Consider the following 14,682-nt stretch of genomic DNA (forward strand, 5'->3'; position numbering starts at 1 on the left):
CCATTTCTACAGGCAAACAACCACACTTCCACCTCCCCTGTCCCTATGGGGCTTAGCCATGATACTGACCACAGGGAAGAAAGTTCTCTGCCTGGGCTGAAAACTTTTTTTTTCTAGGAAGCAATTTCAGATTCATTATGACCTTTTTGATCTTTACAAGAATTCTATTGGAAGTTACTCTTACCAGCATTTCCAGGATGAGGGATCAAAATTCAAAAAGATGAAATGACTTCCCTGAATCAGGGCAGAGCCAGCACTGGAAGCTGAGGCTGCCTGGTTCTCAGTTCCATGCTTGGGTCTTTTCTTGCATCCAGACACCTGCCCATTAATTGTCTACTCTGTGTCAGGCATGGGGCCAGGCACTGAGATGCCAGGAGTGAAAAGGACACAGCCCTTACTTCCCACAGGAGACAGACAGTGGAGGACCCAGCAGAAAGATCAACCAACCTGTCCTGAAGTCTCCCTGGAAACCTCCATCACCCAGACTCTCCTCCCCACACCAGCCAAGCTGGTCCAACTTGAAAGGCTTCTAGCTGCCCTCAACCCATTTCATAACCCCAAGTCAGGCCCAATTTGGGATGCTCACATGAGGACTCAGGAAGGATTCATCGGTGAAGGTCTAGAATTTCAAATGACCCTCCAGGGACCTTCAAGTGGCCCCTCTGCCTCTGTGAGCCGTTCTCCAGAGGAACATTTGTTCACAAGATGTGTGACTTGGAGAGTGCTCTGAGTCACCCTTGCTCCCCTCTGTGCTGTTTTCCCAGCTGACAGATTGGCAGTCACCTGATGCTCTTTTCTTCTGCATGGGGCTTACACATCTCTTCCAGTGCGGTCTAAAACTCTCTGGACAGTTGCCCAGCAGAAAAGCCCCTGGCTGTGTTTCAGGCTTGGAGGAAGGAGACAGGAGCGCTTCTTAGTGAAACCAACACAGCGTATGTCACCTCTCTGCACAGAGGGGCAGGGACTCAGTGGAGGGAAGGGGGGGTCGCAGTACCATATTATATGTTCAAATGATGCTAAGGGTTCTTTGAGTGGCCCATGAATATAAAGGGAAAAGTCAGGTGAATCTCTCCCTAGCTGGAGGGCCTTGGATAAGGGACTTAGCCTCGCTGAGCCTTGATTTCGCATCTACAAACTGGGAAGAATACCATCTACATCAGTGGGCTCTGTGAGCCCTAAAAGATAGAAGGTCTATAGGGGACCTTCCTGGTGGTCCAGTGACTAAAGATTCCCTGCTCCCAAAGCAGGGGGCCCCTGGTCAGGGAACTGGATCCTACATGCTGCAAGTAAGGACCTCACATGCCACAAGGAAGACTGAAGCTCCTGTATGCTACAACTAAGACCCAGTGCAGCCAAATTTTTTAATTAATTGGTTAAATTATTATTAAGAAAGATAGAAGGAGTATGAAGCAATCAGCACAGCGCCTGCCTTGTGGTAAATGCCCAGTGACTGTACATTCTTCTCTCCCCTCCGAAAAGGAACCCAAAGATGAATGATATTAATGACGTCCTAAAAGAGACTGTGGCCTCTTGGTTGGGATGAAGGGACATGTGGTTGCCAAGGAGTTGCATTCCCCTCATCTCCTTGGTTCCCAAGGACTCCACAGCCACACGGAGGTGCTTTCCTGGGTACTTGTTGAAGTCACCTTTTAAATCTCACTATGGGGTAAAAGCACAGTCATGCATCTGTCCTTGGGACATCATAGGCGGTGAAAAATTCCTGTTGCAGGAAGAGATGAGTGAGTAAGCATTTTTCCTAATAAGATGCAGGCCTCACCTTCCAGGAGCTGACCATCTATAGCGCCCTCCTCATGCATGCATCCCTCCGCCGTATTTAATTCTCAAACATGTTGATTGACAACTTCAGAAAACAAATGGAAACCACCCCCACTGAAACTCTCATACAGTGCTGATGGGAATATAAAACTATACAACCATTTTGGAAACAACTTGGCCATTTCTTAAACAGTTACAGATACACGTACGATGATATGATTCAGCCATTCAGTTTCTAAGCACTTACTTAAGAGAAATGAAAACTTATCCATACAAAGACTGACCTATACCTGCTATAGTAGTAGTTTTATTTGTAATAGCCAACCCAATGTCTACCAATAGTTGAATGAATAAATCCTGGTATAGCTGTGCAATGGAATACTACACAGCAATGAAAAGGATTGAATTACTGATAACCTTCCACCCCTCCTTCCAAGAAAAGGAAACAAAAAGCAGCTTCATTTTGTTTACTGAAAGCCTGGTAACCCATTTAACCGACTGTTTTCCTCCCTCTGTGTAAAATGTGTTAAAGCAGGGTCCTCAACCTCTAGGATCTAATGCATGATGTTCTGAGGTGGAGCTAATGTAATAATAATAGAAATAAAGTGCACAATAAATGTAAGGCACTTGAATCATCCAGAAACCATGCAGTCCCCTGGTTTCTGGAAAAGTTTTCTTCCACAAAACTTGTCCCTGGTGCCAAAAAGGTTGAGGACCGCTGTGTTAGGAGATTTTAATAGAGAAAGCCAGAGCAAACAAAACAGTGGGCTTTAACATGTCCATTATTTTGAAAACAGCCAAACGAGAAATTTCAGCAAATCACTGGGAGGAAAGTTCATTAACTCAGCCGGTGGGGGGGGAAAGGCTGAGTTTTAGAGAAGGTTTGGAGCAATAGGATTTCACTTCGTTCAAGCGTAATAAGCAAGAAGAGACAAGGAAGCCACTGCCTCAGAAAAGCCCTAAAGGTCAGGATTAATGAAGGCTTGGAAGGTTTGAAGCTTACAGGCCCAGTCGTGTGCTGGTAGGTGGATATTTCTACAGTCCTTAAGGGAGCTTATACATAATTTATTTTCTTAAGTAGGTCCATGTGTAGAAATGTTGTTTGCACTACTAATTGGGCCAGAAAACTGTGTCTTCAGGGATATTTGCTGTCCCTAACCTTTTCCACTGTGCATTTCCTGGACTCTGAGGCAGGCTGCCCCAACAGGTCACACTGGGCCTGGATGCTGGTACCCAGGCCAGCAGGCATTGCAAATTTTTTTTATTCCTGGATTCAGGGCCCCAGGAAGGGGAGCTTAGCCATCATCTCCAACCCCCATCATGCGCAAACAGAAGGCTTCAGAGGAAGTGCACAGACCCAAACCCAGGTCAGGTCTCAACTCTGGCCCCAAACTAGCTGTGTGATCCGGAGCAGAACACTGTAACTTTCTGAGCCTTAGACTCTCCACGGGCAAGATGAGACATTTGGGCAATAAGATATTTTTATATTTATTTATTTATTTGGCTGTGATGGGTCTCAGTTGTGGCATACGGGATCCTCATTGTATCATGAGGAATCTTTGGTTGTGGCGAGCAGGCTCTCTAATTGTGGCCTGAGGGCTTCATTAGTTGCAGGGCTAAGCTTTAGTTGCCCCACAGCATGTGGGATCTTAGTTCCCCAATCAGGGATCAAACTCGTGTTCCCTGCATTGAGAGAAGGATTCTGAACCCCTGGACCACCAGGGAAATCCCCAAGAAGATTTGTGGTGCCTGCACTTTCCTGAGATTCTCCTGACTCTGAGATACAACCAAATCCCCCACCCCATTATCAAGCTCAAGACCCCTAGTGTTAGCAAGGCACCAATTTTATCAGTCTGTTGGGAACAGAGTAGCTGTAGCTACGAGGAAGCAGAGGCAAAGAACACAGGCAATGGAGTGAGGCAAAGATGACCTACACCCTGGATTCTCTACTTACCAGCTCTGTGACCTGGCTCAGCCTCTCTGGGCCTCAGTTTCCTTATCTGTAAGATGGGAGTGATAAGACCAACCTCTGCTGCAAAAAATTAATGGCAGCAGATAGAATGTGAATAGTGCTCCAGAGAGGAGCACCAAGCCAGTCTGTGACCTCAGGGCTGGTCTAAGAGCTACTGGAAGGCACAAGACCCTCTCCCCATCCCCACATCCAGATTTCTTGGATTTAGATTGTGCCAAATATGAACAATCTATGCCAAAACACTGAATAACTTAGAAGAAGTGGACAGGTTTCTAAAAACACACAGCCCACCAAAACTGAATCAAGAAGAAATAAATAATTTGAACAGACCAATCACTAGAAATGAAATAGAATCTGTAATTTAAATTACAGATAATTTAATTTAAAAATAATGTAATTAAAAAAAAAAAAAAAGAAACACCTCCCTGCAAACAAAAGTCCAGGGCCAGACAGCTTCACTGGGGAATTCTGCCAAACATACAAAGAAGAACTTATACCGATCCATCTCAAAACCTTTGTTTAATATTTATTTATTTATTTGGCTGTGCCACGTCTTAGTTGTGGCACTCGGGATCTTCGATCTTTATTGCAGCATGCAGGATCTCTAGCTGCCGCAGGCAGGATCTCTAGCTGCAGCATGCGCTGTGGCATGCCAGCTCTTAGTTGCGTCTAGTTCCCTGACCAGGGATTGAATCTGGGCTCCCTGCATTGAGAGCTCAGAGTCTCAGCCACTGGACCATGAGGGAAGTCCCTCAAACTCTTCCAGAAGACCGAATAGGAGGGATCACTCCCAAAGTCATTCTATGAAGCCACCATCACCCTGATACCAAAATCAGACAAAGACACTACCAAGAGAAGAGTACAGGCCAAAACATGCAAACTTCCGACTATGACAGCTGTCCACTGCACCAGTGACTGGTTGCAGTTCCATCCAAACGTAGATTTCAAAGTGGATTGTGTGCATCAAAGCATTGCCCTCTCTTACAGAACTCTGTGGCCCCAGTAATCTCATTGGCTGCCCTGGGCTTTTAGCAACAGGCTTAACATTCTTAAGGAATAAGCAGTCAGTGGCTCATGATGGTTTCTATCCTCTGTAACTACTTCAAAATGAGCTTGATGGAACTTCCCTGGGGTTTCAGTGGTTGAAAATCCACCTTCCAATGCAGCAGACACAGGTTTGATCCCTGGTCAAGGAACTAAGATCCACATGCCTGGGGACAACTAAGCCCAAACTAGAGAGCCTGACAGCTGCAATGAAGACCCAATGCAGCACAAAAAAAAATGAGAGAGAGAGACACGAGCGTGGTATTACTGAGATGCAATCAGAGAAGACAGGACCCCTCAACACCTCCCATTCTTCAGTTCATCACTGACCTCCCCCCATAACTCAAATAACTTCTCTCACTTCTGCTGAAGAGGACCTAGTATGGATTCATACCTCTTAAAGATGTCTATTATGTAATCTTCCAGACAAATCCACTTGCATTCCCACATTTAGATGTTACAACCACGTGGCAAGGTTATCTTGCTCAATTTGCAAACATGAAAACTGACATTGGAAAAAGATGTCATGTTCAAGGCCATCGACTTGACAGTGAGCTCTGGCTCAAAATCTCAGGGTTCCTCCCTTGGAACTTCCTTGGTGGTAAAGTCAAACCCATGAGTCCCAGCTCTACTACCTACCTCTTCACTAAGTGTCAGTCTTCCCAACTGTAAAATGGGCATGTGATAATAAGATGCCTTCCCATCAAGGTAGTCGGGACCATAATTAGGAAAAAGATAGTTCCTCTGAAAATGCCAAGCAGGGGCCAGCACAGAGTAGAGGCTCAGGAATTTTTAGTCTCCTTCCCTCCAACTTCTTGGGGCCATTGAGAAAGTTGAAGCTGTACATGGGTCATCTCTCAATGGCAACACGCAGTGAGCCATGAAAATGATGGTCATGGGGTCCATCTTCATCTCAGGCTTCCCCCCACCCCCCACCCCTGTCACTCCTGCGGGTCCAGGTTTGATATGTGCACCATTAATTCTTACAAAAGGATCCAGCTAAGAGCAATTCTTGATTCTTTGCAAATTCAGCCCTGCCATCCTAGATGAGGCTGTCAGCGCTTACCAGGAGAGCAGAGAAGTGCCTCGGAGAATGGCAGGTCTGAAGAAGCAGCGAGCTCTGGCCTGACAGTCTGGGCTTAAATAAATTGTCTTTTGTGACTGGGAGCGATAAGGCCTGCGTTTGAAGCGCCAGTTACTCTTACACGTCATTATGCACGGCGACCGGGAAGGAAAGCGGCATCTTGTCCCGAGTTTCTAGCAAAACTGCGCTGTGGGTAAATAGCTCTCAGCCTTTGATGTTGAGCAAAGAGGAAAATGATCCTCTCAGAGAAGCGAGAAGGGAGAAGCGAGGCAGGGGCGGCGGGCTGGGGCGGGGCAGGCAGGGAGGCCGGCAGAGAAGTGCAGTCCGTGTGCGCCTGCCTGGCTCTGAGCCCCTTCTTCTGCCTCCACGAAGGTAAACCGTCTCTCCTCTAATACCCTCTAGGAAAAGCAAGCAAAAACGCTTAGGAACAATTAAGAGGGAAGCTGAGAAGACCAGAGCAGAGAAAAGGAGGGGAGGGGAGTGGAACAAGATATCAGGTGTGAGACCCCGCCATAACTAGCGAGGCTGGCCAACACTTAAGGGCGCCTCCCAGAGGTGGGCGAGGGAATGGGAGTAGCAACCCCTTGAAGCCCATTCATTCATTCATTCATTCGTCCAACAAGACAGACCCAGCCCCCAACATCTCCAACAAACAGTCCTATAAATCACCATCTAGTTATATACTTTGATATGCACGAAAAAGCAGCAGTCCCCAGCCATTTTGGCACAAGAACCCATTGCATGGAAGACAGTTTTTCCACGGGCTAGGGTGGACGCCGGGTGGGGTTGGGTGTTGCTGCTCTGCTGCTAAGTCGCTTCAGTCGTGTCCGACTCTGTGCGACCCACAGACGGCAACCCACCAGGCTCCCCCGTCCCTGGGATTCTCCAGGCAAGAACACTGGAGTGGGTTGCCATTGCCTTCTCCAATGCATGAAAGTGAAAAGTGAACGTGAAGTCGCTCAGTCGTGTCCGACTCTTAGCAACCCCATGGACTGCAGCCCACCAGGCTCCTCCGTCCATGGATTTTCCAGGCAAGAGTGCTGGAGTGGGGTGCCATTCCTGGGGGGGGGGGGGGGGGTGTATAACGATGTTTTCAAGATGATTCAAGCGTATTAAATTTATTATGCCCCACTGATCTGATCTGACAGGCAGCGGACCTCAGGTGGTAAAGCAAGGGAGGGAGGGAGTGCATGCTAAGTCGCTCAGTCGTGTCTGACTCTTTGGGACCCCATGGACTGTAGCCCACCGGGCTCCTCTGTCCATGGGATTCTCCAGGCAAGAGTACTGGAGTGGGTTGCCATGCCCTCCTCCAGGGGATCTTCCCAACCCAGGGACTGAGTGCGCATCTCTTACATCGCCTGATTGGCAGGCGGGTTCTTTACCACTAGTGCCACCAGGGAAGCCCAAGGGATGGGGAGTGGCTGTAAATACAGATGAAACTTCCGTCTCACCACTCACCTCCTGCTGTGCAGCCGGGTTCCTAACAGGTCATGGGCCAGCACTGGTCCGTGGCCAGGGCGCTGGGGACCCTAGCTATAAAGGGAAACAGTGGGCGTGCAGGGCTTGTGCCTCTTTACAGTCTCCATAAGCCTTGCATGTAGTAGGAACTCATGCATATGACTGTTGATTGGCTGATGGAAAAAGCGAGGCAGAGAGGAGCAGCATGGGGCTCAGAAACAGCCCAATGACAATGACAACATGCCCAAAGAGATCATGTGTGTTAGAACCAGACAGACGTGGCTTTGAACCTCCGCTTTTCTACTTAATAGCTGTGTGACCTTGGGCAAGTTGCTTAACCTCTCTGGGCTGTGGTTTTGTCCTCTGCGCAATAAACAACAATATCCACCTGTGGTTAGTGTTGCATATGATAGCTGCCCTGGTGAAGGAGCAAAGGGGGAAAGTGAGGAGGGATGTTATACAACTTGGTCCATGAGCTTGGGATGGCTTCCTGGAGGAGGTGATGCATTGATCCAGTCTTGGAGAATGGGCAGAGGTTGCCCAGGCCAAAAAAGGAACAAGAGCTGTTACAGGTAGTGGAAGCAGCAACTAGAAAGCCACAAGTAGGCGAACCAGCAGGGCACATCCAGAGGTGTCAGAGTTGTTTAATGTAGCTCCACCCACTCACTCATTTATTCATTCACTTGTCCACTTGACATATATTTCTGGAATACCCTCAGGTGCCAGGCCCTGTGCTAGCCACCAGGGGTAGACTCCTCAGTGAACATGCAGAGGTAACCACCGGACCCATGAGTTTATCTTCCAGTGAATTCCCATGGACTCAGATGGGAAGAGGAGGATGGAGCAGACAGAGAGAGCATCACAGAAGGCTGAGTGTGGAGGGTGGGCCTGGATCTTACTCTCAGGGGGATGCGCAGCCCTGATGGATTTTAGCCACAGGATTAATATAATCAAGTTTGCGTTTCTGAAGGAGTGAGCCATGGTTCACTTAAAGGACGGGCTGGAGAAGGTTGTCTGGAATCCAGCAGTCTAGCTAAGAAACTGCAGCAGCCCAAGCAAGAAATGACGAAGGTCATTAAGTTAAAGCCGTGCAGAAGAGAAAGTCAAGTTGGATCCAGAGACAGTGTTGACGGGCCCTGCTGGTTGATTGGACATGGGGTGAGAAAGAGGAAGAGGGGACACCCGCTCTGCGGGTCTGGTTTGAGCCCCTGGGCAGGTGGCAGTGCTATCCCCCAGGACACGTGCACAGGAGAGCCATCCAGTGGGGTGCGGGGCTGAGGAAGCCTTGACCCCATTGGGACATGCTGGTAGTTGGGTGTCTATGTCCCCCTGAAATCATGCGTATCAGGCAGTTGGATCAGTGTGTCTGGAGCCCAAGAGAAAGCTCAGGCTGGAGGCACAGATTACAGGATAGAAAGCATACAGTCAACGCTTGACACTTGAGAGTGGACGTGGCTGCCCACCGCCCCCCTACCCACCCCGCCCCGGGGAGGGGGGTGGAAAGGGAAGGATTAACAGAGGGAGAAGAGACCAGACCCCATGGCAACAAACCCCAAAGGGTGTCCAGATGTGTTCTTTGATGCCAGAATCCAGCCCATTAACCCGGGGTGAGGAATCACTGGTCCCCAAGAGGGTTGACTATGATGGGCTGTGGGGACGCTGGCCTGCTGTTGGATTTCTGGAGTTCCCAGTCTGCCTGGAGCCCAGTCCAAAGTCACCCACGTGCTTCTTTCTCTTCTCTCCCTCAGGTGTTTACAAAATATGGGAAGTGTTACATGTTTAACTCAGGCGAGGATGGCAAGCCTCTGCTCACCACGGTCAAGGGGGGGACAGGCAACGGGCTGGAGATCATGCTGGACATTCAGCAGGATGAGTACCTGCCCATCTGGGGCGAGACAGGTGAGCCGGGCCAGGGGCCGGGGCAGGGGGTGAGGGCGGAGGGGTGCGGCCTCCGGGAGACCTTTGCCTGGAGCAGGTTATCTTGGCCCACCCGGTGAAGGACTGCTCTCCATCAAGGGGCGGGTGATATGCCGGTGAATGGGAAGGACGTCCCGGCACAAGCTGCGATGCCCTGAGTTTCCCTTGGATTTCACTAGGTGGGAGGGGGCCGGTGCTGGGGATACTGGAAAGTGAAGGCGGACAGGATGAGAGGAGGCGCGGAGGAAGGCTTGAATTAACAAGTTCGGTTGGAGCGGTGGGTGGCGCGATTTCAGGAGAAGAGGAAGTGATGGACCAGCCCCTTCCTCTTCCGCCATCTTGAATATCCCAATCCCGCTACAGGGCCCAGTGGAAAGGAAAGCAGATTTCTCCCCCTGAGGGAAGGTGGAGGGGCTGCTGGAAAATGGAAGGGCACAGACTCAGCCTGCGTGAGCCCATGGGGGACCGGGTGTACAGGTCCCAAAGCTTATTTCATGCATCCAGTTATTCATTTATTTATTCAGCAAACTATTCATAAGCCACATGTGCTACCTCAGGCTTTACACCAAAATAAAGATATTGAATTGAAAAAGGACCAAGCCCTTGATCACAGCCTAGTGGAGGAGACTCACAGTCCACTGGGACCCGAGGGTCCCCGGTGCTGGGGTGGTATGACAGCCTTCACCTGGGAGGAGGGAGGGTTCAGGGAAAGCATTGCAGGGCATGGGGTCCTTGGAGTCTAGAGATTATCTCATGAGATCCTCATGAGAGGGGTGCAGGAAGGACAGGGAAGGCCCTGTGATGAGGGAGGGGTGGTTGGAATGATACGGCAGGGAGGCCTAGGGAGGCCGGCAGCCTCTAGATCTCACCAAGTGAAGTTGAAGAGGTGCCCAAGCATGGGACCCTGGATGCCAAGGAGACCCAAAGAGAGATTAAGGTAACCCTAGGTTCAGGGCCGAAAGAGGGGAAGGAAGAGGAAGTCTGGAGATGCGCCTGAGAGGGCCCCCAGGCAGGGATGGAGAGCAGAGTGCAGCAGGAAGGAGGCCCGGGCCCTCAGGTTGCAGCTGAGGAGGGGGTGAAGGCCAAACACCCCGGCACTCATCTCTTGCAGCCCAGCCTCCATCCCATGATTCCCACAGCCGTTCCCTGAGCCCATCCTGAGGCCTGGCCCTCCCCAGCCCCAGGCCCTCCAGGCTTCTGAGGGCAGCGAGGGCCTCCACCCTGGGGAGGACTGACCACACGCCCAGAGCTCTCTCCCGTCCACCGCACTCCCTCTCCAGGCTCCTCGCCTCTGAGCACCCCTCGGGGCATGTTGCGGTCACTCCTCTTGCTCCTGAAGAGTGAGATGGCCTCACAAGCATCACCCACTCATATGGATCCAGTACCGTCTCCGGGAGCTCACCGCAGGCTCCAGCCCTCTGCCAAGCAGACACTTAGTTGAATCCATCCACTTCCCTAAATTCAGGGTCCCCACTGTCTACTTGCCTGGAGAGTCCCCATGGACAGAGGAGCCTGGCTGGCTAAAGTCCATGGGGTCCGAAAGACCTGGACACAACTGAGCGACTAAGAACTGCCCTCTAGCAAACAGATAAAGAAATGTGTTAGTGCCACGCACTGGAAAAGGGCCCACAGAGCCTGGGTTTCCAGAATATCCTTCAGGCCAGCCTGTGTTCTGAGACCTGGGGCCCAAAGACAACCCTGGGTCCTGGGAGCTGGGACCAGGTCCCCAAGACCTGGTCCTCTACCTTGGAGACACCAGAACATACTTGCTTATTGAACCTCTTGTGGAAAAGGAGAGAAATAAAAAATAAAATGAATCCTGGAGGGATGTCCCTGCTGAGCCAGTGGTTAAGAATCTGCCTGCCAATGCAAGGGACACAGGTTCAATCTCTGGTTCGGGAAGATCCCACATGCTGAGGGGCAACTAAACCTGTGCACCGCAACTACTAAAGCCTGTGCATCCTAGAACCCAAGCTCTGCAACTAGAGAAGCCACCACAGTGAGAAGCCTGCACACCACAACTAGAGAAGCCACCACAATGAGAAGCCTGCACACCACAACTAGAGTAGCCCCTGCTCGCCGCAACTAGAGAAAGCCCACGCGTGGCAACAAAGACCCGGCACAGCCAGAAATTAAACTAAAAAGAAAAGAATCCCGGAGACCCCATACCTACAGCCTGACCAAAAGTTACTTATATCTGTCCAGTGTAATGTTGGATTTCTCACCTGTTACCTTGAGTCAGAAGCCAAAGCACATGTATGCACACACACACATGCATGCACACACACACACTCGCAAGGCAGGCCGCCCCACTCCCAGACATCCTCACCCAGCACGGCTCCCTGCAGGGTCACCTTGAGTCTCCACACTGGCCACTGATGGTCTGGGCTCCAACCACAGGGCCTTTCCCGGGGAATCTACATTCTGCCCCCTGAAGCTGTGGATGGTCTGAGCAGGAAAGAACCTGAGACCATCTATTCCAGACACACACACACACAGAAACCCCACCCCTGCATGCCTGTTCTACAGAGGCCTGGTGGGAAGCAGTGATGGACTGATAGTCACATGGTGAATCTGTGGCCAAGCCAGGATCGTACTGACCCAAGCTTCTTGACCAGCCGTCAGCCCTCATGGACCATGAGCTATATCCATTCAGGACAAATCCTTAATCGTAGTTAAGGACCTACTGTGAGCCTAACACTCAGGCAGGACACGGTCGGACTGCAGAAGACACAGGACACAGCCCCTGCCTTTCAAGCCACTATCAGGAACCAGAGCTGCACACAGAATCCAGAAGAAGTTCCAGGCTCCCTCCTGCCAGCAGAGTGAGCGTGAGTTGTCCCTAGTGAGACATCAGCACTTGTCACTCAAACCACGTCCTCTGAGGTTAGATCATTCAGGGCGTGAAGGAGAAGGGGTTGAAAGCAGGACAGAAGCCAGAAGAAATTAGTTAGAGAAGAAACTGGTCGTTGCTGCAATGCTAACTGTGCTGTCCTACATGGTAGCCACACTGAGCCTTTGATATGTGATCAATGAGGAACTGAGGTTTTATTATCATAGGATGTATATTCATTTAAATCGCCATAGGGGGAGTGGCCGCCATATTGGAGAGCACAGCTTCAGTAGCTCTGGTTGACTTCTTGAATTTTTGCCTTTGCAGCCATCCCTGCATTCCTCTGGGGCCATAACTACCCTCCTTCCCGGCCTTCCCCTCATGTTGAGCAATAGGAAAGGAAAGGAAAGTGAAGTCAGTCAGTTGTGTCCGACTCTTTGCGACCCCATAGATTGTAGCCTACCAGGCTCCTCTGTCCATGGGATTTTCCAGGTAAGAGTACTGGAGTGGGTTGCCATTTCCTTCTCCAGAGGATCTTCCCGACCCAGGGATCGAACCCGGGTCTCCTGCATTGCAGACAGACGCTTTACCGTCTGAGCCACCAGGGAAGCAATAGGAAGGGCTCCTTATCTCCATTTGCCAGGGATGAAGGCTGAGGTTAGGCAACTTCACCCAGGCCACCCAGCCACGCCTCCTGAATTCCCACACCCAGACTTCCTCCACAGCACCTTTCTTCAGGCTGAGAAATCATTGTGTCATGAGCATTTCTTAGAGATTCTGGTCACCTCAAAACTGCTTGTTTCCTGGACTGGTGGGGGGGGGGGGGTGAGCCTCACATGGGTGGAATTGAGGTCCACACACCTGCTGAAGGACAAGAGGGGGGCTCTGGTGAGTGAGGGATGTTTGTCCATAAGGCCACCGGAGGAGGTGTAGCCACACTCTGCTTTTTGGTCATTGCTCCCAAAGACTGAGGGGATGGCCAAGCCTCATCCCACCTTGGGCTTTGGGAGGGAGCTGCCTCCCTGACCTGCCAAGCCAGGTGGCTCCACGGATGCCACCTTGCCTCCCTGACCTTTTCAATTCCCCTCAATCCCCAGGAAAAGGAACTTGAGTCCTTAGAAGAGACAGATGGGTGACGATGGAGGAGAAAGGAATGGAAAGCTGGCCATTGAGGGAGTAGCTACAGACAGCTTGATAAGAGGCAGAGCAGTAAGACAAGGAAGTAACTTTATAGTCAGACCCATGATCGAACACCCAGCCCTGCCTTTACCAGCAGATCAGATGCGTGCTCTCTGCAAACTCTAAACAGTCAAAGGTTGATAATGACAACCAGTAGATAGGAGGATGGTCAGACCATCCCCGAGGCAGAGACTGTTCCAAATATCTTATTCCGACACAAGGGTCCTGGAGCACTTTATCCTCTGGACATCTCATTCTCAAAGCAGAGCCTCTGGCACATTCTTGCTTTACTTCTCAGAAATTTCAGGAAGCACTGGGGGAGCCATGCTTCTGGGTGTAACTCTGACCTACAGGGAGGACTTTTGGTGCCAAACAGTGAATAGGGAAAAGGCATTCACTTTGGATGGACCCAGCCCTATGGACTCACACTTAGCAAGTAGAAAGTGACTATGAAATCAATCAAAAATGTTCTTTCCCCCAGGCTGACAATGCCTCCTTGGTCAAACATCCTTGTGGAAGGCACCCTGGAAATATACCACTTTAAAGAAGGCAGGCTCAGTCACACATGGGCCTTGCCAGCATGCCCCCAGATCCTGAGTTTTGGATGTTACATGTTACAGGAATAAAAATGATCTGGAGAACCCTGGTTAGGCAGAGTTAAACACGTTAATTCGGGGCGAGGATTCTCCATATATCACATTATGAATCTCCAAGATAGGAACGTTGCATAAAGCATTTATTTCCCCAGTGCTTTTGACCGTGGAAAACCTTCTTTTTCATGGAGGACCTCACAAAATAGAAAAAGGACTGAAAAGCTGTCTCAGGCTACAGAAGTGCAGATTTCACGACCAGCATCTTGCTAAAGGAAATTAAATTGAAGGCAGGTGGGAGGTGGTTAAAAATGAAACTCTGTGTAGATGCCTCTGAGTAACTTCAAAGATAAAAGAAATAAGCAGTCGGTTATCTAGGCTGCACGTGAGAAAGCCCAGATTCAGACCAGCTTGGGCATGAAAGAGTTGCATTACCCCTGGAATCCAAGGCACGCTTCAACAACCCAGCTGCAGGAAGGCGAGGGGGCGGTGTGAGAAACAACTGGAAACAAGGGCACCCGCCTCCTTGGTCTTTCACCCCTTCTTTCACCTCTCCTCTCTCTGATTTGCTTTTTTCTCTCCCCCTTGAGACAGGGTTTCTCCGCACATGTATCTTTTCACACATAGCTGCCAACAGATTTATATTTTTTCATGTTCTACCATCAGCGAGAGGCCACGCTGATTCTCTCACTGTCCTATTAAAAAGAAAAAAAAACAAGGAAGGGATTCATTGGCCCAGCCCAGTCAGGTGTTCTCCCCTGGGCCAAACAGTGACCAGTGGGTGTGTCTATGGAAGGACAAGGGAGCCCTGAGGGAGCTGGGTTCCCCA

At 50.3% G+C, this 14,682-nt stretch overlaps 1 protein-coding gene across 1 annotated transcript in view; it reads left to right on the plus strand.

Annotated features, from left to right (window-relative positions):
- Positions 1–14,682, plus strand: part of ASIC2 (acid sensing ion channel subunit 2) — a 294,455-nt gene that overhangs the window by 189,711 nt on the left and 90,062 nt on the right. Inside the window, exon 2 of the mRNA XM_052658235.1 lies at positions 9,083–9,233. Within this exon, the coding sequence (XP_052514195.1) occupies positions 9,083–9,233 (151 nt within the window). The remainder of the gene's footprint in view (positions 1–9,082; positions 9,234–14,682) is intronic.

Source organism: Budorcas taxicolor, chromosome 19 (genome assembly GCF_023091745.1).
Source record: "Budorcas taxicolor isolate Tak-1 chromosome 19, Takin1.1, whole genome shotgun sequence".
Classification (NCBI taxonomy): domain Eukaryota; kingdom Metazoa; phylum Chordata; class Mammalia; order Artiodactyla; family Bovidae; genus Budorcas; species Budorcas taxicolor.